The sequence below is a fragment of the Manis pentadactyla genome, chromosome 5, assembly GCF_030020395.1.
Source record: "Manis pentadactyla isolate mManPen7 chromosome 5, mManPen7.hap1, whole genome shotgun sequence".
Lineage (NCBI taxonomy): Eukaryota > Metazoa > Chordata > Mammalia > Pholidota > Manidae > Manis > Manis pentadactyla.
The window spans coordinates 170,356,796-170,384,239 of NC_080023.1; the positions used below are offsets into that span (position 1 = coordinate 170,356,796).

The following is a 27,444-nucleotide window of genomic DNA, read 5'->3' on the forward strand; positions in this document are numbered from 1 at the left end:
GTGATATTAGCCGGTGGCCTTGGCTTCTTAACCTTAAAGACTCAGTTTTCCCATATGTGAAATGAAAATTATAATAGTTCCTTCTTTCTGTGGATATTATATGAGATGAAAGAATGTATTGGAATGATTAGCATAGCTCCTAGGAGATAGTGATTGCTCGTAAATATTCTTCAGTAGTAGCAGCAAGAGCCTTCGGAGTTCCTGGCTGCAGCTGCCTTATTCCTAACACCCTCTCTCCTAACTCTCTGAATGCCTTGAGGACAGACCTCCAGGGCACAATCACTCATCACTCCTTTCCAAGTTTTATCCCTGGTGAATTGCAATAAGAGCTCTGCCCTGTGGTTTCTCCCAAATACCCACTAAGAGGGGAGACAGAAGCTCATGAGGAAAATGTTGCATTAAGATCACATAGGCCTTGCAGATCCAAGACTGAAATCTCCCTTGCTTTGGGACTTGTTTGGTTGCATTTTATCCGCATGGCTCTGAAAAGGCCAGGTGAAGAAAATGAGCACATGAGCATAAATAGTCACTTTCCCCATCTCCATTGATGGATATTTGCCCATTAATTCTCTTTGCACCCGCTCTCTCAAGCCTTCATTTTCCCTATGCAATTACTGGTCCTAAATCCTTTCAGAGAAGGGAAAGCATGCATCCCCAACAGCATTTTGCATCTACAAATCAAATGTATAATTGGCATCTCATGACGGGTACCCACAAATCACAGAGCATTTGAAATTACAGGCACAAGATCGAGAGGGCATTTTCAGCCCTGCCTGACAAGGTCTTCATAAACCTGTTTGAAAATAATAGGACAGTCCCCAAATCTCTCATTCTAATCCCATTTGCTATTATTTTAAAATCATTGTATTTGCCAAACTTACATAATTTTTCAGCTCTCAGTGGAAGATCTTATTCAATACTCAATAATCTCTTTTCCTGCTGTGTGACCCTCTACAAATAAAAATGCTATAACAAAAGACACTGACTATCAAAAATACAATAACTGTGTATCCAAATTACTTTGGAGCACTCAAAAATCATTTAAGATGATTGGATGCCAATATATCCAAGTGTCTTGATAAACCTTATCATGGAGGTGCCAAGGGTCAAGTCTTAGTTTTCTTTTGAGCCAGCGTCCTTCTCTGTAGAGCTATATCTTTAATAGGATTTGAATTTCACTTGAGCTTTCCTGAAAGTCATGCACATGAATTTAGTGACTGCCCCATTATAGAGGCATTAGAGTGATATTCCTTACACATGAAAATCATTAACCTGGGATTCTAGGCATTTATAAAGACTTATGACCCCTGACAACTTAAAAAAAGGCATTAGATAGCACAAAAAAACATCATTTGGCTTTTCCTGTATCCTTTGCTTGCAGTTCACCAAAGTATAGATTAAGTTGCTGTTCAATTCCATGTGGGAAGCACTTAGTCTAAGTGGGGATGTTGGGATGGCATACGTAACCCGTGACTATTATTTCATCTCTTCTTCTCTTACAGGCTATGCCCAGGAGGAGCAGCTGAAGGAAGAGGAGGGATTAAAAGAAGAAGAAGAGGAAGAAGAAGACAGTGGCTCAGTAGCTCAGCTTCAGGGCAGCAATGACCCAGCGACAGACGAGGAGCTAGAAACAGGCGCGGAGCAGAAAGCCTGCTTCAGCTATCAGAACTCTCCCGGAAGTCATCTGTCCAATCAGGATGCCGAGAATGAGTCTCTGCTGAGCGATGCCAGTGATCAGGTGTCAGACGTCAAGAGCATCTGCGGCCGAGATGCCTCGGACAAGAACGCAAGCGTGCAGCCCAAGCTCCCAAACGAAGCCCACAATTGCATGGATAAGATGACTGCTGTCTACGCCAACATCTTGTCCGATTCCTACTGGTCGGGCCTGGGTCTGGGCTTCAAGCTGTCCAACAGCGAGAGGCGGAATTGTGACACCCGAAATGGCAGCAGCAAGACTGATTTTGATTGGCACCAAGATGCTCTGTCCAAAAGCCTGCAGCAGAACTTGCCGTCCAGATCCGTGTCCAAGCCCAGCCTGTTCAGCTCGGTCCAGCTGTACCGGCAGAGCAGTAAGATGTGCGGCACCGTCTTCACCGGGGCCAGCAGATTCCGGTGCCGGCAGTGCAGTGCCGCCTACGACACCTTGGTCGAGCTGACTGTGCACATGAACGAGTCGGGCCACTACCAAGATGACAACCGCAAAAAGGACAAGCTTAGACCCACGAGCTATTCAAAGCCCCGGAAAAGGGCTTTCCAGGACATGGACAAGGAGGATGCTCAAAAGGTTCTGAAATGCATGTTTTGTGGCGACTCCTTTGATTCCCTCCAAGACTTGAGCGTCCACATGATAAAAACAAAACATTACCAAAAAGTGCCTTTGAAGGAGCCAGTACCAACCATTTCATCAAAAATGGTCACTCCGGCGAAGAAACGCGTCTTCGATGTCAATCGGCCGTGCTCCCCCGATTCCACCACAGGGTCATTTGCAGACTCGTTTTCTTCTCAGAAAAGCGCCAGCTTGCAGCTGTCCTCCAACAATCGCTATGGCTACCAGAACGGCGCCAGCTACACCTGGCAGTTTGAGGCCTGCAAGTCCCAGATCTTAAAGTGTATGGAGTGTGGCAGCTCCCATGATACCTTGCAGCAGCTCACCACCCACATGATGGTCACAGGTCACTTTCTTAAGGTCACCAGCTCTGCCTCCAAGAAAGGGAAGCAGCTAGTGTTGGATCCACTGGCTGTGGAGAAAATGCAGTCTTTGTCAGACGCCCCAACCAGTGATTCTCTGGCTCCCAAGCCATCAAGTAACTCAGCTCCGGACTGTACAGCCTCTACAACTGAGTTAAAGAAAGAAAGCAAAAAAGAAAAACCAGAGGATATCAACAGGGATGAGAAAGTCATGAAGAGCGAGGAATATGAAGACCCTCTGCAAAAGCCCTTAGACCCTACGATTAAATACCAGTACCTAAGGGAGGAGGACTTGGAGGATGGCTCAAAGGGTGGAGGGGACATTCTGAAGTCATTGGAAAATACTGTTACCACAGCCATCAACAAAGCCCAAAACGGGGCTCCCAGCTGGAGCGCATACCCCAGCATCCATGCGGCCTACCAGCTGTCAGAGGGCACCAAGCCATCCTTGCCCATGGGGTCCCAGGTACTACAGATTCGACCAAATCTTGCCAACAAGTTGAGGCCAATTGCACCGAAGTGGAAGGTAATGCCACTGGTGTCTGTGCCCACGAGCCTGGCCCCATACACTCAAGTCAAGAAGGAGCCAGAAGACAAAGATGAAACTGCCAAGGAGTGTGGGAAAGAAAGTCCCCACGAAGATGTGGCATCATCTTTCAGCCATAGTGAGGGGGATTCTTTCTCCAAAAGTGAGACCCCTTCAGAAGGCAAAAGGGCTGAGCCTTGTGTCCCGAAGGAGGAGGACAAGCTGATGAAGGAGGGTGGGGAGAAAGAGAGAGCCCAGCCCCTGGAGCCAACCTCTTCTCTCAGCAATGGCTGTGCCCTCCCCGGCCACGCCCCAGCCCTGCCATGCATCAACCCACTCAGCGCCCTGCAGTCCGTCCTGAACAATCACCTGGGCAAAGCCACGGAACCCTTGTGCTCTCCTTCCTGCTCCAGCCCAAGTTCAAGCACAATTTCTCTTTTTCACAAGTCGAATCTCAGTGTCACGGACAAACAGGTTTTGAGTCCTGCCTCCACAAGGCCAGCCAGTGTGTCTAGGCGCTACCTGTTTGAGAACAACGATCAGCCTATCGACCTGACCAAGTCCAAAAGCAAGAAAGCCGAGTCCTCGCAAGCACAATCCTGTACGTCCCCACCTCAGAAGCACGCCCTGTCTGACATCGCTGACATGGTCAAAGTCCTCCCCAAAGCCACCACCCCAAAACCTGCTGCTTCCTCGAGGGTACCTCCCATGAAACTGGAAATGGATGTCAGGCGCTTTGAGGATGTCTCCAGCGAAGTCTCAACTTTGCACAAAAGAAAAGGGCGGCAGTCCAACTGGAACCCTCAGCATCTTCTGATCTTGCAGGCTCAGTTTGCCTCCAGCCTCTTCCAAACCTCGGAGGGCAAATACCTGCTGTCCGATCTGGGCCCACAAGAGAGAATGCAGATCTCAAAGTTTACGGGACTCTCCATGACAACCATCAGCCACTGGCTGGCGAACGTCAAGTACCAACTTAGGAAGACAGGCGGGACAAAATTTCTGAAGAACATGGACAAAGGACACCCGATCTTTTATTGTAGTGACTGTGCCTCCCAATTTAGAACCCCTTCCACCTACATCAGTCACTTAGAATCTCACCTGGGTTTCCAAATGAAGGACATGACCCGCATGGCCGTGGAACAGCAAAGCAAAGTGGAGCAAGAGATCTCCCGGGTGTCTTCGGCTCAGAGGTCTCCAGAAACAATAGCTGGTGAAGAGGACACAGACTCTAAATTCAAGTGTAAGTTGTGCTGTCGGACATTTGTGAGCAAACATGCAGTAAAACTCCACCTAAGCAAAACGCACAGCAAGTCACCCGAACACCATTCACAGTTTGTAACAGACGTGGATGAAGAATAGCTCTGCAGGTACGGGTTTCTCCCAGGTGATCGGGACAGTAGCCTTGTGAGGAGCTTCCTGAAGGGAGATGGGTCTGTTTAGAGGGAGCTAACGTCTCCCAGTACCAATAGGACGGCAGCTTGCTAGACTAGGACTTATTTGTATGGAAGTCCAGCACATGGTATGTCCTAGCGATTCTCTCAATCTCTTCAGGTTAGAGTTGGCGGATAGAATAAAATGGGTTTAGAGGGATGGAGTTCACAGACTCCTGCTTTCTGATACCTGATCCCCTTAGTAACCCAAGGCCTGACTTTCAAGGTCCAGCCAAGACTACCCTTAATTTTCATCGATAAGGACAAACTTCCCTCCCTGTCCCATTTCACCCCCCTCACCTTCCCATGGCAATGCTAATGCCTTACAAGGTGATAAAAGGGTGAGCAACAGTATAAATATCGTAGAGTTCCTGGGGGCAGCCACTCTACAGAGATTTCTTGATCAGCTCATGAATAGTTTAAAGTTGTCTTTAGTATTATTATGTGTAATTGATGCTTTTTGCAGCTTACTTGCAGCAGTGGCTCCCTGCCACTTCCTTCCCTCTGTTCATTTCCTCCCTTAGGTTTCCTATGAAAAAGCACCCACCCTGTAGTCAGATGGTAGAAAAGCACTCTTCTCTGCAGAACATTGAGGTGAAAGACGAAGCTTAGTCTCTTCTCTCACCTGTGGGTTTTCTGTAGGGTTGACTACTGTCAGAGCGTGCCTTTAACAGAGATAGACACAGTGCACGCCCTTGAGATTTTATTTTACATAAAGCAACAAACGACTTTCTGCTCACCCGTAGGCAGTGCACATGGGGTCTCACAGCTTCAAGATAATTTGCATTATGCATCACAGAAGTTCTGTGCCTTATATTGTCACTGGTGCCCAGCCTCTGTGTCACCCCCAGGAAAGAGGACAGAGACCTAAGTCAAATACCTCAGCAAACGGGTCACACTAGGCATTTTCAAATGTTCTCAAGGCTGGGTCTTAAATCCCCATTATTTTCCTTTCATATTTTTTCTGCTTCCTGTTCTCTCCCCACATGCTAGGGACCCTCACACATAGTCGGGTTTCCTCTGCCTCTGGCCGCACCCCAAATGGGATAACCTGACTTACACCTTCCACACTTTCCTGTCCAGCTGATGTCATGCTAGGTTACAGGTGAGCTCTTCTGGTTAATTTGCAGTAGGATATGAACAGCTAAATATAACTTACGAGCCCTACTTATAAGTTATATATATAACTTACATATAGAAGTTATATAAGTTGACAGCCCAGCTCCTGCCATCAGAGCATTTGTTTTGAAATGGGAGACTTTTAGATTAAGCCGCAGGTATGTGCACTTGCAGAGTTCCAGGTGGAGATGGGTATTTCTACATGTGGCTTCAGGCTCACTTCTCATCAGACAGGGAAGTTTATTGAGTGGAAGGGTGGCCAATATGGAATAAAGGGTTAAAGTCTGGCACTGGTCCCTCCATGAGAAGGTCTAAGAGCTTCTGATGAAGGGGGACACCAACCTCATGGCTGTCTGGGCCCAAATACAGATGATTGTTTTGTTTGCATGCTTTTATCATGGTCATTAAAATGTGTTACTAGCAGATTCATCTCTTACTTTCCAAGCATAACTTGTTTAGCTTACACAACTGAAAGAAAAGCCAAAATGCATCTATTCAGTCTATACATGAGCTGGGGGTTGGCAACTTCCTATTTGCTTACTGCATAACATTTTAAATTTTCTTGTAACTTGCTCTTACACTTTTCTGGTACTTAAAGAAAAGAGGTGGCTATATACAGAATAGCCAGAGAGAAGAGGTTTCCAAACCCATAGTGGTAGGTCAAAGCCGTGGTGAAGAGGACAAATAGGTAAAGTTTATTTGTGCTACAATGAAGATGGATATTCCACCTGTTAAGTTTCTAATCACTTCAAAAATCATATTGTTACAGCATTGCAGTATGTAAATAGAAGGGAGAAAAAACCCTTAGTCAAAACCTAAAACGTGCATACCTGTTCTAGGTAAGCAAAGGTAAACCGATAACTGGGGAAAACCTGCACAGGAGATAACTTACAAACCTGTTAAGTGTACAGAGAGATGAGCTGTTTTCTCCTCTCTGCATTTACACAGACTATTTCTGACTTGGACCTTTGAAGCACCATATTACAGTTATATAATTATATGAAAGCAAAGCTCCCCTGTGCATAGACACTGTGATGCTGAGATTCTGAGGGGGGATTGCAGGAAAGCCACGGGACTGTATGTATGTTGGGTAGATACAAAAACTGGCACAGGTACTTGGTGTGTTTGTGTTAATACTAAAAATACTCCAGTCTGCCTAAAGGGCTCCCACATCTGCACAGCGGTGGCCTTGTGATGCTTTGGTATGTAGGGAAACCCTGCACCCTCTAGGCCCTCTTTCAGAACAACGTTCATGCAGTACCTTGCCAACTGCTCAGAGCTATGCGTATATGTATATATTTAAATGACCACAAAATGAGATGACTATTATCTGGAACTCTAACATTACTTGGTATGTACAACAACACAAAATGATACGATGTTTTAGAAAACATGGTCAAGATTTTATGCACTGTTTGGGAGCTTTACCAGATCTATGTTCTAGGACGCAAATTTTGACCTCAGTTCTCTTTCCTTTCTTGGATATGTCTTAAATCCTGCAAAGTGCTCTGCCAAATATTAAATGCAACTGTTCATTCAAAATTAATTAGAAAATATTAAACATGCATCCTTATTGGGGGGGCCTAATCATCTACAACAATTTCAATAGGTATTTGTGTATATCTTTAAAAACCACATGCTCTTGAATAACAGAAATTAAACAAAGGGCAAGTCAATGAGTCTAAAACGCATAAGGGCTTGAAATTATAGTCATTACCCTGCAATATACTGTACAAGTTTAGCAGCACAGCTAGCCTGCAAACTGGTAGCCAGAATGAATTCTAGTCCCATAAGCTGCCACCTATGTTGTGGATGATTTGATAAAAATACACGTTCAGGGTGAACAGAATGTAAAGTTGCCAAATAAAATATAGGATGTCCAGTTAAATTAGAATTTCAGATAAAAAAGTTTTTAGAATAAGCATGTTCCAAACAGAGAATGGGCCATATTTGTACTAAATTAAAGGTATTCGTTGTTTATCTGAGATTGAAATTTAACTGGGAATTCTGTATTTTTTATTTGCTAAATCTGGCAACCCTAATGACAGGGATTATATGGCACCTGGAAAGAGCAGAATCAGCTGACCTAATCGATGTCTACAGGAAGCATCAAGCATTCCCTCTTCCAGTAAATAAATATTCCACCCTCGCTCTCTCCCTCCTTCCTTCCTCTTGTCTTCCCTCTCTATGTTTCTTTCATCTTTCGACAAATATTGGTTGTGCTTTTACTGCACACCAGTTTCTATTTAGCAATGGACAGATAATGGTGAGCCAGCAAGCAGCCTGCTGATTATGGTAGGCACAGGTGCTGGGCGAGTGGCGAGTACCTCAAAAACACTATGTCACTTTATTCTCACAAACAGCCCTATGAGGTAGGGCTTGATTTAACCATGTAACAAGGGAGGAAAAAGAGGCAGAGAGAAATCCCACGATCTCTGAGCCTCACTCACCCATCTCACCTGTCTAGAAAGCCATCATGCCATGCCACGCTCTGTGCCAATCCCAGGGAGGGAGACAGTGACCAGGGCAAGAGTCTGTCTTTGGGGCTAGTGGCAGACACGTCAATGGGCAGCTCTGGGGTAAAGGCTGAATGGAGCAGGCAGGAGCGGCATCTGCCCAGTCCCCTCTTTATGTGGACATAATCCTCCCCTCGAAGGAAAGTTATGAGATTTAAGTGAATGTACACAGTTCTTTTCCATAAAGCCTGGTACCTAGTAAGTTCACAAGGAAAATTAGTTCTGGAAAGTCTCTATAGGCCTCTACCATGTTCTTCAGCCTCACCTAACATGTTTAGGACTTATAGATTCTTCCTAGGTTGAGCTAATTTGATTTCAACCTGCCATTTGATTATAATGACAGCAATGATGGCAAAACTACCACTTCCTGGCCTCTTCCTATGAGCCAAGTGTGGATATTCATATCATCTTGACTGTGTGCAGAACTCAAAGGGTTTCATGATTTGCACGAAAACATACCTTAAGTATAGAGGTGGGACTCGAATCCAGGACTGCCCAACACTCATCAGCTTTCTTCTTTCTTTGGCCACCTTGCCTGATGGTTTCTAGGTGTTTCTCAAGGCCAGATGTGTACCCAACAATAAAACATGGCTGAAGCACTGATATGAGCACTGCCTCTCCTGGGCCTCCTGGAATCTCCAACTACAAACCAAGTATTACAAGTCAGGAGCCTAGTCCTGACCTGCAGGATACAGTCAAGCATCCACACTCGATTGTAATTCCCTTGTTTGGTCAAGTTATTATAGATGCACCATACAGTGTCCAAACTAAGAAATGACCCAAACCCCAGTGAAAAAATATATGTATGATTTTTTTTTTTAATCCTCATCCTGACTCTCAATTTTGCTGTAGCAAAATGAGAATTTGGAAACAGGGCCAGCCACGAGACTCCAGAATTTGTAACGTAGCAAGAAACAAACGCTCCGTCTCTCTGAATGTTTTCATTTTATCCGAGTGATCTGGCTGAGCTCCCCTTGCGCATCAGTGCATCTCTATCTTTGTTGCACTTTCTCCCCTCATTTGGACTTCTGAATGCTCAATCCTGACATGTATAATTTGGTGCTTTAATATAGAGTAATATTATTTTTCATTTACTCCAATCTGCCATCAGTATCATCTTTTCATTTCACCAGATGCAATTCTTTTTTCTTTCGCTAAATTGAAAATCCATGAGCGACAGGGACTGCAATGTTTTAATTAGCTCATATTTTTTATATGGATTTATGTCTTTAAAATACATTTGTGTAATTCTTCAGCTAAATTAAAAACGTCTTTCTGCGAAAGTGAGGAGGGGAAAATAAAGAGCTAAATTGTGTCATTAGCTTAGGTAGATACAGATGGAGGCAGGATCTTGGGGAGGGACACACACACGTCAGCACATCTGCCTCAGCTGGTTCTGAACTTGCCCTTCATTTAAAGGAGTCTTTCTCTATAAGATTTTTTTTTTTTGCCAAGTGGCTTGAAGAGGAATTTTGTTAAGGCCCTAGGAAGTAAACAAGCCGTTACCTTCAACGAACTAATTTGAAACCGAATCTGCCGCCAAACAAAACAGGGGAAAGAAGTCATAATGATAAACAGTTTCCCCTGCATTTCTCTCTTTGTCTTTTCTATTTTTTTAAATTTAACTATCAAGTTTAAAGCTTTCCACAGCGCTTTTTTTCTACTTTATAGGAGACAAGTGACATTCCGTGGTAAATGGGAGAAAAGGCCACGCAGAGCTGAAATCTCTCTAATGCATTGACACTAACTTGCCCTCTATTGTTGGAAATGAGCAGGCGCTCATGATTGTTCATCAAACGGCTCCTAATGCAGTTAAAGCATTCAGCTATAATTTCTCCTTGCATTTATAATTACTGTCATAGACTGCACACCTCGGTGAGCAGATTAAAGCTATAAACTATTTAGCCGCGGCTCTAAGACGAGGAACTTGATTTGTCTGGCAGGAGTTATTTGTTAGGGAGCTTGACACTTCACATAAAAATGACTCAACTTGATGAAGAACAATGCAGTTTTAGCAATGCGGGGATTTTAAATCAGTCTTGAAGCCACACCCTGCAAGAATCGCAGGGCAGTTTGTTAAATGATATGTAGGCCACGGAGATAAGGGAATGCATTAAGGGCACCAAAATAGAAGAGGAGTCGGTGTGTGCTTTCCTCTTCCCGCCTGACTCTTCCTCTGGAAGAACAGGAGTTTGCTGAAAATCAGTGCATGTCATGTTCTCCTGTTAAATCCAGTGTACGCGTTCCGTGAGGCTCACCTGGAAGGAAAGCGAGAGGCCAGGAGCGGAAGGCGCCCGTCACATTTGGGGGTTTTAAAGAACTTTGTGCTACTCTTGAGAACATTCACTTCCCAAAGCCCAGGAATCCAGGACTAGGTGGAAGGCACTGGTGGGTGGTTGTTCTGGAATGGTCTTGATTTCTCTATTGATTTCTTTGTTTTGTTTTGTAGTCTATTTGCAGGAGACGTATGGTACATTTAGGCGTGGAGGGCATTCCTTTTGGGCTAATTGAGTGAAGCTGTGAAAACCCAAAGAAATAATCCATGTTCAGCCTGACAAAAGGGTCAGGAGATGGGGGGCAGTAAAGGCACTACCTCTTCGGCCCGGTTCCCGTTGAGGAACAGGTAGCACAGGGGATGGGCCCACAGAGTGAGTGCGCAACGAACTCCCCTCTCCTGCTGGTCTCCGGCTGGATCACCTGCTTAAGGCTTAAATCAGGGTTGTGGGCTGGATCGTGTCATTTCATTTGAAGAAATGTGGAAAGACTGGGTGCAATTTAACTGAGACAGCTCTGGGGGTAAAAAATAAAAATGAAAGGATCAGGTGATGTGTTTGGGTGCCCTTGAGAAAGGATGGAATGTAGCATTAATGGGCATTTCTTGCCCTCTGAATCCCGCTTTCTCACTCTGCCACCAGCTACCTTGCAAAATTCCCCTTGCCGCAGTCCAAACCCACCAGGGGCTGTGCCATGCTAAGATGTGCACTGGGTTTTCAGTGCAAATGCTAACAATAATGACAATGTTGATTAAGTGTGGTAAGAAAATGAAGTGCTTCAAACAGCGCCTGGCACGGTGTCCACTCTACCATCCTCGTCATCAATACGGACAGGGGACTAACATTCATTGAGCATGTACGGTGTCCCACCTATTGTGCTGGGCCCTTTACATATATTATCTCAATTCGTCTTAATCCTAAACTCTGTAAAGAATGAACTGTGATTACACCGAGCTTATGGTGAAGAAACCAGCCCTCAGAGAAGTGGAGTGATCAACAAGATCCCACAGTGAGTAAGTGGCAGAGCTGGAAATCCAATGTGGACAAATGAATGATTTAACAAAAATCAGAATTTTGGCCCCAAATCCTCCCAGCACCTTGCCCGTATTCCTTGGGTTAAATTCTAATGGGTGTTACATCAAAGTGTGAGAAGTGAGCTCTGTCCACAAGTCACTGGCAGGGGGAAAAAATGTTTAAATACTCCGGAAGCCCAAATCTTTGACATAGACACTCTCTACCACTCGGGCCCTGCAGCAAATCGGGCTTTTATCTGGTATTTTTTATCTATAGAGGAAAAAAAATGATGTTTTAGGTTGTTATTTTCAATGCTACATTACTCAATTTCACAGTCAAGTAATTCTCTTTTTGTTCACCAGAGGATTTTATCATGTTTAATTGTTTATGACTCCCTCCTCCCCCCATACCTGCCGGAGCCCCCACTTCCCCATTTGCTGCCTTCCTGTGGATTCTCTGGTGTGCGGTAACCATGGGGATGCATCCCTGTTGGATGGTGTTGGCTCTGGCCTAGACCTGAAAACCAACCTGGACCTCTTCATCCCAGAAATGTAAGAGAATGGAAAGTGGGAGGCCTTGGGAAGAGAAGGAAGACCCATTGGGCAGTGTCGGAAGTCAGGAATTTCCAATGCTGTCCCTAGGCTCCAGGGCCCCCCGGGGCTGGGTCTCTGCATCTGAGCTGCGGGACCCGGGACCAGTCACGTCCCCTCTCTGAAACTCAACTGACTCTTCTGTCAAGTGGCAGCAGGAAGGCTGGCCTTGCTTAGCATTACAGGAAAAATTTAAAGAAAACCTACTAAGCGCCCCCTTCATACAGTATCAGGCACATAGAAATCCTCTGTTAAGGAGAGCCACTCCAGTAATTGTCCAAATATGGCATCGCTGGAATCAGGCTGGGGGAATGTGGCTAACAAGTGGGAGAAGAGCTGCAGCAACCATAGTGTGCTGGAGCCACGTCCCCTCTCCAGTCTCCAGAACCGCCACTGGGGAGGGACAAGGACGGGAACGTCCAGCAGACAGTCGGTGTTCTGCTGGGGTCTGTGGCAGGACTGGCACCGCGGTGGTGAGGACCACAAGACCGGCCTCCCTCTGGTGCTGAGAGCCCATCACCGCGGAAAGGCGCTGTGCCCCTGAGGGTTAGCGGTCCTCTGCGCCATGAGGGGAGGTGCCCAGCCAGGCGAGATGAGGGGTCTAGGAAGTCTGACCGAACAAGCAGAGATCGAGGCCGAGTCCAAAACAACGTAAAGGAGCCAGCCAGGTGCACGGGGGAGAGCGCTGTGCAAAGAGGGGGTGGCAAGGGTGAGCCTCATGAGTGAGACAGAGTGGGTGGCTCATTCCAGGGCGTGCATGTCGCTTGGTGGGACAGAACCGCATGGTGGGGAGAGGACGGCAGACAGAGGAGGCGGATGCATGCAGGGCGGCTTCTGCCTGGGTGTACAGACTTTTGTATTTTGAGCCTCATAGGGACAGACGTTCAGTAAAGCTTTGCTTCATTGAAATATTTGAACATCATTTCCCTGAAGTTGACTCTGTAGAGCTGACTTTCACCTGAGCCTCCAGTTTACACCAGGTGTGAAGAGGGCACCCCCCTATCGGCTCCAGAAGGCAGGGGTTGCATTGGATTAGGCCCCCCATACACTGGTGATAAGGGTTGGAAGGAAGGGAGAAGGAAGGGAGGAAGCAAAGAGGGGAGGGAGGGAGGAACGGCATCTAGGAGGTAATCACAGCATCTGTTGACATTCCCCTGTGTGAAATGAAAATGCCCGTGTCACTCATCAACAAGGCAAATCAAATAGTTAAAGCCTATGAGTCCTTTAGCTCAGAGCCCAGCACGTAATAGAAACCCAGTGCGAAGGACCTTCAGGTTTTGCACAGCCCAGAGAGGTCTAAGGAGGTGAGAAACACTCCTAGCCCATGGTAAAAATGATTTGTCCAGAGGACTAGCAGTGCCCTGAGGGTTAAGAATGGTCTTTTCTACGGGGCACAGAGCAAATGCCTCCAGGTGACGGAGTGAAGCTGTTCTGCATTTTCTGGGGCTGGAGGATCAGGGACCTTCATTCTGTCGTCTTTTAATGCACGCTTTTGCAGAACCTGCTCTGTGCCAGGCTCTGTTCTAAGTGCAGAGAGTCAGAGAAGCCCAGATCTGACATGCCAATCAGAGGACACTGGTTGGCAATAATATTAAAGGCTACTGTTTTCTGAGCCCATAAGTAAAAGTAACAGAAATTTCCAAGAATGTGGGATTACCAAGAAAATGTGGGATAGTGTGAGGGACTGTGACAGGGCCACCTACTTTAAATAGTGGGTCAGGGAAAGCAGAGGAGGAGGTGGAGAAGGAGTCAGCATGTGACAGATTGAGGGCGAACCATCCCAGGCAGGAAAACAGGAAGAGGGGTGATAGGTCTGATTCGGAGAAAAGCCAGAGGGCTGAAGGCTGGGCCTGGAGGGACAGGACATGAGAGTGTGTGTGTGTGTGTGTGTGTGTGTGTGCTCACACGCATGTAGGGGGAGTTGGCTAGGACACAGGAGGCAAGTCAGAGCTTTGAAGAATAGCCTAAGAAGTTTGGATTTTTTTCCCTCTAAGCCCAACAAAAAGCCATTGGAGGGGTTTACACAGGCGGATGGCATGATCTACTTTATCTTTTCAAAGACTGCTCTGGCTTCTGAGCATGAAATGGATGACAGGGGTCAAGGGCAGAAGCAGGAGGTCCTTGAGGTGGCCGTGGGAAGGTGAGGGGAAATACGGTGGTGACCTGGGCTGCAGTGCAGGCGGTGAGCACAGAGACGGAACAGGGGCTTCAAGAGGACTCCAGGCCCCTCAGAACCATGCTTATCTAGGAAGGAGAAGGGGTGTCACACAAAGAAGACACGTGGGGCTTCAGGACAAATTTGGCTTTGTATTGTGGGGCCCCAGCTGGCCTGTAGATACATCTGCTTTCCCCGCATCTCCCCGGGTCACCCCCAGCCCCCAAACACGCCATTACTGCATGTTTCCCAAGAAGAATCCATTTTGATCAAAGTAAACCACGATTTTTATGCTTCTCCAGGAATTATGAAGTACAAAACGCAAGGTCCCTGCTGTGCTCGCCTTCCTATTTTTCAATCCTAATTTAATTCCCCCGTCCATTCTGTAATTCAGCCCCCTCCTCGGAGCGTCCACACTAGGTGGTCCTGACTTCGACGGAAGATTTACTGGCAAGATGAAATGGAGGGACACATTGTTTTTTCCAGATGATTTAATGACCTTTTTGGCATCCGTATGACTGCTGAAATCTTCTGTAATTATTCAGTTTGGCAGCAGAGAGTTCTGTTGATCAGAGGAAGGCTGATGTAGATGTCAAATGTCAATAAATTTGCAATCCGTAATTGTAACCACTTGATGCTGGAGCAGACGGGGAAATGATGTGGTCACAAGGCCGTGAGTGGTTGAACCAATATAAGTACCAAAGTGTCTTAAGCATGCCACAGGCAAAAACATTATTACCCTATCTTCCCTTCTTGTACCAGTTCACTTTCTCTTGACCTGTTTTCTTTTTCCACCTTTGTCACTGTCACTGTCCCCTTCCCTGGAGGTGGGCATGCTACATAGTCTACTGTCCAAAGTCTTCTGGGTCCACCTCCACCCAGAGCCAGTGACGCCGTAAACACCGCCAGAGGCTATCCCCAGAGACTCGCCAGGAGCTCCTCTTGGCCTTGCTGTTCGGGTGGGTTTGACTCCTGCCGGAGAAGAGCATGGATTTCTTTCTGCTTTGCTTGCTTTCCGACAGCGCGGTCTATGTAGGAAAGGTCTGTGTCAGGAACTAGAGGCTGTTCCTAACAATGGGGAGAAACACCCTAATATGAATATGCCATTTGTGGGCTTGCACTTTGACAAGTGCAAGTGAACTGGAAGATGCTAGAAAAGCTCTGAAGTCATAAAAACATGTAACAGAGGCATTTACTTAATAACTCGTGTAATTCCTCGAGCTCACCTTATCAAGTTTTAACCTCTGCATCTCTAAGTTCCTAGTTCAAAAATGCAGAGTCTCCTCTGTCCTCATGCTAATTTTTAAATTATATATCACTGGAGAGAGCCCCTTGTGATGACTGCGATGAGGCACTTCTGTATCTGAAATGGGGAATTAAAACTGAACGTTAGCGATCACTTATAAATCTCCACGAGCGAAGTGGCATCTGTAACCACACGATATTAACTGGGAAGAAATGCAGGACCTGGAAAAGGGGACTCAGAAGGGGAGAGGTGGTTTGAGGTTGCAAGCTGATGAGTCACAAATTCCTCAGTGTGCTGGGCAATCCCCAGGACCCCAGCAGACCTGAGTTGAGGTTTGCCTGAAGCTGGGATTCTAGTCTGTGGCTGCCTTTCATTTTTTTTTGCAACCATGTTTAAGTGGGAAGTTCCTTGGAGATTGAGAAATGTGTCCTAAGGCTCACAAGGAATCACCAAAAAGACGACAGCCCATGTCAATCCGAGGCAGCGTTTCTGCCAGCCCAGCGGAATGTGACCAGGCTCTGGGCTTGGGAATGTGGGTGCGGAGCGCTGTGGGCCCCCTTGGGGGAGAACACTGGGGAAGTGTGTGCGTCAGGCTGCCCCGGTTTGGCTCTGGTTCCACTGGACACTCGCAGTAAGAGCAAATGCTAGTCTCTCTAAGATGTGGTTTCTTTATCTGTAAAATGGAGATAACTGTCATACCTCAGGGGTTGAAGTCGGGGGCGAAGAGAAGGCTGAAAGAGATAACCAGGCTGTAAGCCAATGGTTCTCAAGCTTGAGTGTGCATCAGAATCATTCGGAGGGCTCGTTAAAACCCAGATGGCTGAGCCTCACCCCCAGACTGTCAGATTCACTACATCTTGGGTGGAACCAGATAATTTGAATTTCTATCAAGTTCCCTGATAACAATGTGATGCTGGTCCAGGGAGCACCCTTTGAGAACCACTGCTTTAAGCACAGTACCTGGCATGTTTTCAGTGCTCTAAAAGTTTGCTTTTATTAGCTTGAATTCACTGTTTGGGCCTGTCTGACATTCTGTCCTGTGTGAAGGAGCAGTATGAACTGTCAGGGCCATCCCAGCTGAGGGTACAAATCAAGTCACACCAAGATGGCAGACCATCCAGATCATTTACTAAAGGGGCCAAATAGCAGAAGCTAAGGTACAGAGGCAGCCTGAGGAAAGGACCAAACTCTAAGAAAGCAGGAGAGGGCCTGGACGTTTGCATGACTGCTGAGACCACTTTAAGAGACAGACAATATCAATCAGTTGTTCCTCCTGTGGCAGGAAGCGCTTCCCCTCTGATCGGCCGTCAGAGAAATAAGCCCTCCTCTTAGCTTAGCTTAATAACTTCCTTAACTCTGAAAAGATAGGTCATAAAATTATTTTGGAAGCAATATTTAAAATTGTTCAGCATATTACCTCTACATTTGTGTTTGTCAAAGTCTCTTGTTTATCACTGACTACAAATGAACTCCAACTTAACTCAGGAAAAAGGAATTTATCGGTTCATCCAAGGATAGAGCTGCTTTCATGAACAGATGAATCCTCTGTTTAAAGGGTGTATGTCATCAAAAACTTGGTCTTTCCCCATCTTTCAGCTCAGATTTCCTGTGTCATCTTCATTTTTAGGCAAATGGCAAGATTTCCTGGCCCAGCACCAGGCTTGTGTCCTACCAGCTTAGGAATTTCAGTGGAAAGAGTGCCTGTTTCCCAAGAGGGCCGGACAAATACGGAGATTGAGCTGAGTTGGCCTGTGGGGTCATTGCTCTTGAGGCAATGCCTGTGGGTGGGAGAATGGGATGCTCTCTTCAGCCTGGGTCAGGTATGCACACCTGGAAGCATTAGGTGGAGTCAGCATGTTACGACTTGCACTGAGACTGGTACGGCCAGAGGGGTTGCAATGACCAAAAAACAAGTATTTTCTATTTTGGTGGCGTCTTACCAATGGGTTTCAGCCCCAAGCAAGTTCACTCTGGATTCAATGTGACCAAAGAAATGACAGTAGAACGTTCTTGGGGTGAAAGGGTTAGACCCAACTTTATTCCCACAATGGCAGGTCAGTCACTAGAATCCCATCCACTCAGAGCGAGCCTGCAGGCAGCAAGCCGGTCTCTGCCTCTGGGCCCCTCTGCCCGCACTGCCATCTCAGTCTCTGTCCTCGGTGCTGCCACCACTCCAGCCTCTGCTCTGCTCTCCTGCAGCCTTGCAGCCGTGCCACTATGTCGCCCACAACACTGGGCGGAGCTCTTCATAGAGAGTCAGTAACAACGTACTGCCCACACGTGTGTAGTGAGCTGACCAACCAGGGTCGGGTGAGGATCCTGGCCACAGGAACCTTCACTCTACCCACAGGGGGACAGTGGGGACAGGATAACCCTGAATCCAACTCATATGGTTCAAGCTTGGCCTAGGCCATCCTTTCACGTAGGACCTGTGGAGCACCCTCCTCCTCTCATCTCTCACACCACTGTCCGGTTCATCACTGATTTTCCTATCCATGGAAGTCCATGGTGCTTTTCCCATGTCTGTTTCCATAGAGTTAGGTTAGTTGAAGCACACCTTATCTCTTGCAAGGACAGATGCAGTAGTCACCTTTAGAGTGTTTCATCTCTCCTGACTCTCCAGGGCCAGTTTGCCCAGCACACAAAAGCCAGATTAAAAGTCCTAAATTAAAACTCACATCATAATGACAAGAGCTACCCTTTCATGGGTGTTTATTCCACTTCAAAGATGTCAAAGAAAGTCTTTATGATGCTGATATTAACTATTCTCATCATTTAAATCTCAAACATCATCTTCTTTAAGGACTCCTCCCTGAACATCTCTCTAAATCAGGAGTCATCAAACTCTTTCTGTGAACAGTCAGACAGTAAATATTTTCAGGGTTCTAACCACACAGTCTCTTCTGCAACTACTCAATCTGCCATTGTAGCTTAAAAGCAGTAATAGGTGATAATGCGAATGACTGACTGTGGCTATGGTCCTTGATGAACAGAGAAACAAATTTCTTACCATTTTCAGGTATCATAAAAGAGCATTCTCCTTTTAACTCTTTTTCAACCATTAAAAAATGTAAAAATTACACAGAATTTTTACAGAAACGGAAACAGGTGGTAGGCTAGATGGGCCCACAGGCCTTAACTGGCCAGGCTCTGGCCTGAAACCATTCAGCCTTTTTCACCTGCCTTTTTCCCATCATGCTGTTTTATTTCCTTTATTAGATTTACAACTATCTGATACTGTGGGGGATTTTTTTGTGTGTGTGCATTTCCCTGTGTCTCAGAACTATTCCAGGCTCTAAGGAGATGGCAGTGGACAGATTCACATTTTCCTTCCCCTCACAGATATTACAGGGAGAGAAAGACAGGAAACAAGAAAACAAATTATTAAACAGATCATTTCAGATCCCAGGAAGGAAATAAATAAAATACTTAGGGCCTGGGTAGCAGTGGTGCTAAGTTATTTGGGATGCTCAGGGAGGCCTCTTTGAAGGTGACATCTAGAACATGAAGGATTGAGGGAGCCAATCCTGAAATGAATGAAAATTTTGGACCGGGACAGCCAGTGCAAAGGCCCAGAGGCAGGTAAGAGCAGGAAGTGTTGGGGGAAACAGAAGGGCCAGTGTCATTGGAACTCTGTGAGTTCAGGGTGAAATAAGTTTGAATATTTATCACAAAGACAATTGTGCAGGCCATTGTGATGAATTTAGATTATTCTAAGTTCTTTGGGGGATTTTAAATAGGAGAATAGCTTGACCCAATTGTCGTTTTAAAGGTGACTCTGGCTGCCATGTGCAGAATGGATCACGGGTGTGTATGTGTGTGAATGTGCCTTTCTTCCCTTCCCAACAAGCTCCTTGAAGACCTCAGACAGACGTGGACTCCACACATATTAAGCCCTCAACAAAAACTTTGTGACATCCATACATCAATTAAAACTGTTAACACAGCAGAACTTTTTCTTGACCCCTTGACAGCAAGGCTTTTTATAGCCACATTCCTGAAGCAGGTCAATGTCATAAAATTCACAAATTACAGTTTATAATGTAAAGCGACCTCCCATTATATAACATGGCAAAACAAGCAAATTAATACCAGAGGCAATAAATGTCTAGGCGCTGATGCAGCTTGAGTATGAAATATGTTCCCACCACTTTGGGAGGAAGGATCAAATTACCCAGCACCATCTTCACAGAGCACCTGATTTCTGGAGTCAGTTGGTATGCGTGCAGGCCCACTGAAGTATTTTCCATTCATCCTCATCTCTGAGTTTACAGATATTTTTGAGTGCATACTGTGATCCAGAAATGAGCAAGACAGACAGGTTCCTGCCCCTCATGAGCTCACGTGCTAGTTGGTAGTGATGGAAGGAACAACAGCCAATAAACAAAGGCCATCATGTCAGGGCCATAAGTTCTGAGAACACTGGGCAATGGACTAGGGAAGCAAAAGTCTGCCTTAGATGGGTGGGCAGGGAAGATGTTTCTGAGGAACTGACTTTTTTGCTGGGACCTACAACTGAGAAGCAATTGATCATCCACTGAGTCAATGAATGAGAACTCCAGGCAGAAGGAACAGCACATGCAAAGTCCCTGAGGCAGAGTTTAATGTGTTCAAAACACTGTCCAGCATAGCAGTCATCAAACTTGTTTTGTCACTGGACCAAATAGTAAACGTCTGTGGCTTTGCAAGACAGGCAGTGCATATCAAAACTACTCAACTCTGCTATTCTGCCATAAAGCAGCCATAGATAATACATAAATGAGTAGGTGTGACTGGATTCCAATAAAACTTTACTTACAGGTGGAGGGCCAAATTTGGCCCACAGGAGACAATTTGTCAGCCTGTGGTCTGGTAGCATAGCACGTTCGTGGGGGTAGAGGTCCCAGAAACAGAGTCTGACTTGAGGATTCCCAGGCAAGTGATTTCTTAGGAATGTGCTCCCAGGAGAAACCAGTAAGGGCGTAGAGAGGCAGGACAGGGAAAGGGAGAAGCCAGGCACGCGTGTGATCTCAGGGAAAGCCCCATCCTCAGCCTGATCCCATAGGAGCCCTGGAGTGTTCATGATGCCTCGGAGTTTGACCCATCTGCTGGCAAGGGGCTGGGCTCTGGGGGCTCCCCCCTCAGTCAGCCAGTGGTGAAGGGCTGCCCCACCAGGCACCAGCTGGAAGGTGCTGCAGGTCACTGTATGTGCAGGCCGAGCAGCCCCCCTAGCCACAGGCTGTGTCCAGGGGGGAGGGTTACACGTGTGTCTGTTAGAAGGAAAACACGCAGAGGCACAAAGATAGAGTGTATGGCGTCCAAAGTCATCTCCACTCTGCCCCCTTGGTGGGCTCCCCTATGCCTGGGGTCTCACCCCCACTGTGAATGGGCTGAGCCCTGCAGGCCTCCTCATGACAGCAGGCGAGTGACATGAATCACGTGCTGGGCACAGGAACATTGCCTTCATGTATAAAGAGCAGGACACACAGGGACCAGGTGGCTGGGTAGCTCTTTGTATTTATTCCTTCTCCTCTCCAGCCTGACAGGTAAGACTAGGAAAGGCATGCTCTTGGATCTCAGCACTGCACTCCAGGCCCAGCTGTGTCACCTACGCAGTTGTGTCATCCTCAGCTGGTTACGGATCTTCCTGAGGTCCAGCCAGCAGATAGGAATTCTCTATTTTTCAGCTCCTGTTGGGCCCTGGAGGGGTTGATAGTTAACCCCTGTATATGGAGATAATATCCCACCAAAAGTCTGTGGTTATGGTTAAATGAGAAAAACACAAGGGAACTCCTAGCAGGATGCATACAGTAGGTGCTCAGTCAATGCCAGTTTCCTCTCCCTCATTGGTTTGTACGGGAAGGCTGTGCATCTGCATATCTGGTCACTCTCCAGAGCCTGGCCTCCCTATACCTGCACCGCTTCAATACTACTTAGATCAGCACAGACTCTTAGGGGCCTTTGCCCTGTTCCCTGGACAAACCTTTCCTGGGATGGAAGCTGGCCTCTTCCTGTGGCCATAGTGATCTCACTTACTTATTCCATCAGCAAGTATTTATGGGGCACATAATTATGTACTAGGCATCATTGAGGTTCTGAAGATACAAAATGTCTTAGTGACAATGACAGTTACTATCGAGGGAGCAGGCTACCAGGGTTCTCTCATTGTCTCCCCAAATCCTCAGAAGCTCGTTACGTTGTGGATCCCCGTTTTGTAGAGAGAAACACTGAGCCTTAGGTAAAGGAAGTGGCCCATGATCATACATCTAGGAAGCTGCAGAACCAGAATTCGTGCCTTGATAGACTCCACTGTCTTTGCCGAAATGCATACCCTGTCCTGAGCCCCAAAGAAAATAAGGGCCCATACTTACCGAGTGCACACTATGTCCAAGGCCCTTTTTTAGATCCTCTTATACACCAAGTCATTTTATCCTTCCTGCTGTCATGCCAGATATGTCCCCGAGCTCACTCCCATTTCACAGATCAAGGAGCCAAAGGTCACAGAAATTAGGTGGCTTGACCATCACCACACAGCCTTTATTTTAGCAGAGCTTGATGTCAACCCCAGATCTCCTTGATTCTAGTGCCTGGAAAGCAGCCTTATACATGTTTTTGTTAACAACAACAACAAAAAAAGGCAGATATAAAAAAGATGAACATATATTGAGAGGTCACTGTCTGCTGAACGCCAGGCCTGGTACATCCCCTTTCTAGCTTATTTAAGCTTTACTCCCTCATGACGTAGGTGAGGTCTTATGTCCCTCACCTAGGTCACAGGAGGGTTATGGGAAGGGGGCAAAATTTAGTTGTAGATGGGTGTGCCTCCCAGAATAGACAGTTAGCCCTATTCCCATTAAATGAAGGTTTTCCTGGGCAGCTGCTCCGTGACCCAGGTTCATGAAGAATGCAGTGAAGGAGCTTGAGTGCAGAGTCGTGATGAGTTTGAGGTCAAAGGAGGAAGAATAGCAAAGGTGTGTCTGGCAATAGCCGGGGCTCCATATCAAGCTCCTGGCCGAATGCTCAGGGCCGGCCTTTCTTCTCTTTCTTCTTCCACTTCTGCCTTCACAAGAGCTTTGCTGCCTGCGACAACATGGAATGTGTCACGTGGGCTGGGAGTGGAGAATGTCTGTTAAGTGTCGCTCTTGGGTGTTGGACTGCCACCTCCGTCTTGGTAACGCATGCCCATCTTTTTCAATCTAATGAACTCCAAGCATCAGCGCAACTTAAGTTTGGCTGTCTGTTCGTGCATAGTTAATATTAAAAATGTACTAACAGTGTGGCTGAGAAATCAAATTATGCACATAAATATGCTGGCATAGCAGAGGCGGCGGCAGAAGCTCAAGTTAGCAACACTGATGCCAGTTCACATTTGCCAATCTCCCGTCAATCTGTCATTAAACATGTTATCAAATGATGATAAGTGTATGCTTCTCGCTTGCATCGGTGAGCCGATTCCCGATGTTGACGCCCATTAATGGGATAATACGCATTAACATAGTTGTGCTTGGATGAACACAAAACATTTTTTATCTGTCTCAGTTTGTTTCCCCCTGTGGCCCCCAAGTAAGTGTTTTGTGTTATCAAATTGCCAGAAAAAAAAAAAGGGAAAACATATTACTTTTAATTAGCAAACCTTATTGTTGCTGGGGTTTTTTCTCCTCCTTAAGCCCCCACCACCGTAATTCCTGTGTGTTTGGCAATAAAAAGAGACAGAGAGAGAGAAAGAGAGAGGGAGAGAGAGAGAGGAGAGCTGCACTGTCTTCTTTCAGTGAAACGATTAATGTCAGGAGCTCAGAAGCTGGCAATTATGCTCTGTCTTAATGCACTGGCCTTTCATCTGGAGCCCTCGCTCCTGACAGGCCTGATGGTTTCAGTTCAGTGATATGAAAGGCAGCAGAGGAAATGATCGTAGACATCCCGGGTCCGTCACGAGAGCCGGCCCTGAAATGCGGTCCTGGCCCTGTTTTTTGATGCCACGCAGCGGAGTCAGAGGCGAGGGAGGCAGACGGTGGCCCCGGGCATTGCCCAGAGCTATGGGTGCCCCTGTGCTGAGTGGGGAAGATGCGGCTACAACTGTTTTTCAAACTGGGTAACCGAGAAAATGTGCAAGTCCCCGCAAAGTGAGCAGCCCTGTATTAAAAAGCCAAGTGAGGTCCTTTTCCCTGATTACCAGGCACCTACTGGATCCCAAGAATAAATGCAAACATGGACACTGATTTCCTGCAGCAGTTTGGGTTTAGCAGTCCATTATCCCGATGACCCAGGATATCAGTGGATTCGTTTTTTATTGAAATGAAAATAAAATTCAGAAGTTCTTGGATGAACGCTCAGACCTCCGTGGCCCACATACTGAGCCAGGCCAGTTCAGTATGTAAGACATGGTGCTCATGCCCAGCGGTGTCTGTGAAGAGATGTTCTGGAATGTTAGGATTCTGCTTTCTCACAGGAGGTGAAAGCACCTTGGCGATCTGAGCAATCCGTCCATTCAGTAGATGTCCTGGACGCCTACCACGTGCCCGGACCACCGTAGTCTCAGGCTGCCACACGGATATGATCCTTGCCCTCACGAAGCATACGTATTTGGGGGAAATATTTTTTTTTAATCACCACACAATAATTAATTGACTTCCATTATGAGAAATGTAAATGGAGGGATATGGGGTGCCATTATTGTAGCACTTACTTCTTGAGCTCAGCGGAGTGTTCTTTACCATGAATAATGCCGAAGGTTATTGTGTTTGGCCCTCCTGGATTCTTGTTTACATGTGTTTTAAAATTAACATTGACTTCTTGCCCTTTGGTTTGTTCCTAAGTGGGGTGAGCAGCTTATTAATGATTAGAATTATCGTTGCAGTTATGAATGTGCTAATTAAAAGAAAATGCTGTCACACGGCTTTGTGAGGCAAGCACAGAACTTTGCAGCTAGAGATGTCAGGACTGGAAATGTGGAAAAGAAAGTGTGAAAGGAAAAAAAAAAAGAGTTCATGATAAGGGGAAGAGTTCTCAAAATCCCAACCACCCTCTATGCTAGATGATTTTGGGGGGTGGGCATTATCCCTCCTTAGGGCAAAGAGAAAATCCACCTGCATTTGGAGTGGAAACGTCACCTCTTTATTTTCTTTGTCTTAGGGTGGAAATTGCTAGCTTCTCTCAAACTTGAGCCCTGAGGACATCTTGTCTTCCACAAGTTCACGCAGATATGTAACATTTCTGAATTGGTGATCAGGTGCCAGACCCTAGGCTGGACACTGAAGATGCTAATATAACCATATACCATCCCTCCCTTGAGGGAAGTACAACATGGGGTTGGGGGACAAGGGGAAGAAACAAAGACGTAATTCTCAGTGGCTGGACATGACTGCCGTGATGGGGGCCATTCAGGCACTCACAAGAGGGGCACTCAGCCTTGCTGATAGTTAAGAACAAATTAGTTCTTTACATCATGAATAAGCATTTCTTTAGCATACTCAACAGACTGAGCTTTGTCAAAAGAGATCAAAATAGATTAATAATAATAAGAGCTTATTTTATTGAGAAATTACATGGCATGTTTTTAGTTGTCCGTTTGACCTGTCTATTCTCTAATTGTCTGCTTCCTAATTGCCTGTTCTCTTGCTGGTCTTTCCCACCCCACCTTGACCTCCACCAGTGCAGACATTGTGTTTATCAGAGCACAGCGGCTCAGGGTCTGGCCCACAATGGTGGGCATTCACCTGTGTGTCGACTTATGTTCCAAGAATGATAGTTCTGATGTTGGAGGTTAAAAGGTGATCGCTGTATGGATTCGGAAAAATGAAACCGAGCTCAGAGCCTGTCACAATGCGAACAGCTGGTACTTATCTGTCCAATGTCCCCAGAAGGGAAGGTGTTGCTTGATTGTCTAAAAGGTTGGCAAACTTGTATCGAGACTACATTTGGCGAGGAGCTTGGGGAATGCTGAAGAGAAACTGCCCTGTGCTGGTATTTCAGGTTTCTTTCCCTTCTAAAGTCATTTCTATGTGTTAATGCTACGTTGACAACAAATAGTATTCATGCTAGATGAGAGTAGATGTCATTTTTTTTTTAAATAGATATTTTTCTTGTTTTACCTGAATTGCTCGACTTGAACCTTTGAAACTTTTAATGACTTCCCACATTTTTTTTCCCTCAAAAAAGTATTTCAAAGAGGAAAACCTTTATATTCTACAAACAGATCTTTCAAATCTTTTCCTTTCACTTGTTAGGGCAGTTTGCAATCTTTTATCTTCAAGCTCACTTCTTTGCAATCATCATAAAATTCCCTCCAGCCATTACCAGAAGACAGGCCATAGGAAACCACTGAGTCTTAAACATGATGGAAAAACGTGGCTTTAGACAGATCTGTGGAATTTTCCCCAACATCAAAAGCAAGTTACTGTGACTATGCCTTAAACTTATATTGGTGTTAAGATTTCTGTTGATAGAAACCTGTTTTTCTCACATCCACATTTTTTTTTTCAAAATCTTGGGGAAGGAACAGTCTTGATAACTTAGCCACAGTGACAACCTGATCACTCATTTGTTCATTGGACATATTTCTTAGGTGCCTACTGTTGCCAGATACTGTAGCAGTTTCTGGGAATTCAGCATAAAACAAAACAGAGACAACGTCTACTTTCAGGGGGTTGACATTCTCCGTGGAGAAAGACATCATAAACAAAAATAATAATAATATGTCAGATGTTGATAAGTGCAGAGAAGAGGAAAAGGAGAACAGTGGGGGTGGGGAGAGGCTATTTTAGAGAGGTTGTTTAGGGAAGTCTTGTCTGGGAAAGAACATCTGAGCTAAGACCTGAATACATTGAAGGAGGAAGCCACTCAGGTATCTGGGGAGTCAGCACAATTCAGTGTCTAATAATCATAGCAGTTAGATAAGTCATAAGAGGAATGCTACCATGATCAAAGAATCATTGACAATTGAAATGATTGAAAATCTTGTAATAGGTGACAAAGACCATTAATTACAACCAGGGAATTGAAAGACAATGAAATCTAAGAATTTTCTACATTGCTGTTTTTCAGTTACAACTTTCATTTCTATCTTCTAGAAATTATACAAGGGGTTACAAATGGCCTGAGAACAAGGGGCAGCATTTTTTAATCTTGAGGATTAGTTGCCAATGTTTAAAAAGGAGAAAATTGATTTTAACATCCAGGTTTTTCAGCTTCTCTTGAAAAGTGGGAAAAATTGTCAGTGGTGGTCCCATATTCCCACATGGAATCAGTTGGCGTGAAGGAATGTGATCCCCTTCAGACACATTTTGACACAGTCCTTACCACTTACTGATACCTTACACCAACCCACAGCATTCATTTATATTTTATGCTTAACTTAGTGTTTAAATTTATGACCACAATTATACAGGTTCTTACTAACACTTAACTGTTCATTTTGGTGGATTTGTGATTATTCAAATATTAGCTTACATCTATCACTGAGTTAAAAAGTCCTCTAAGTCAAAAGCTAAACTATTTATTTAACCAGCATTTATGTCCACTGTTTGAAATGCAATATGCTAGAAAACAGAGGTTCAGAATTAAAAGACACAGACCCTCTTCTCATGGGGTTCACTGTTTACTGGGGAATAAAAATATAATACTCCATAATTGTAAAGTGTTTTTAACATATTCAAAACACTCTGAAATGTCACCTCATTTGGTCTCTTCAGCCATCTGAGAGAGAACAAACGTCAGTATTAACTGGTTTGTCAATTGGTGTTTGCTGAAAAATAGGTTCAGAGAGGTGGATGCGGATGTCTGAGATGACACAGCACCACTGTCCAAGCCACGACAGGAGCTGTAGTCAGTGTCCTCCTTCAGAAGGTTCTTTTGCTAATTGTAATCTCTCAAATACTCCTTTTTGCTGGGGGTGGGCAAACCCTGCCCAACA

General features: G+C 45.6%; 1 protein-coding gene across 5 annotated transcripts in view; it reads left to right on the top strand.

Annotated features, from left to right (window-relative positions):
• The window catches only part of TSHZ2 (teashirt zinc finger homeobox 2), a 422,987-nt gene that overhangs the window by 242,869 nt on the left and 152,674 nt on the right, over positions 1-27,444 (top strand). For 2 of the 5 annotated variants that reach the window (XM_036901945.2, XM_057503094.1), the window contains exon 2: positions 1,503-4,581. In XM_036901945.2, the coding sequence (XP_036757840.2) occupies positions 1,503-4,573 (3,071 nt within the window). In that variant the 3' untranslated portion in view covers positions 4,574-4,581. Of the gene's footprint in view, positions 1-1,502; positions 6,187-9,950; positions 11,804-27,444 lie in introns of those variants that run through there. The other 3 variants (XM_036901946.2, XM_036901947.2, XM_036901944.2) reach the window with 3 other exon arrangements.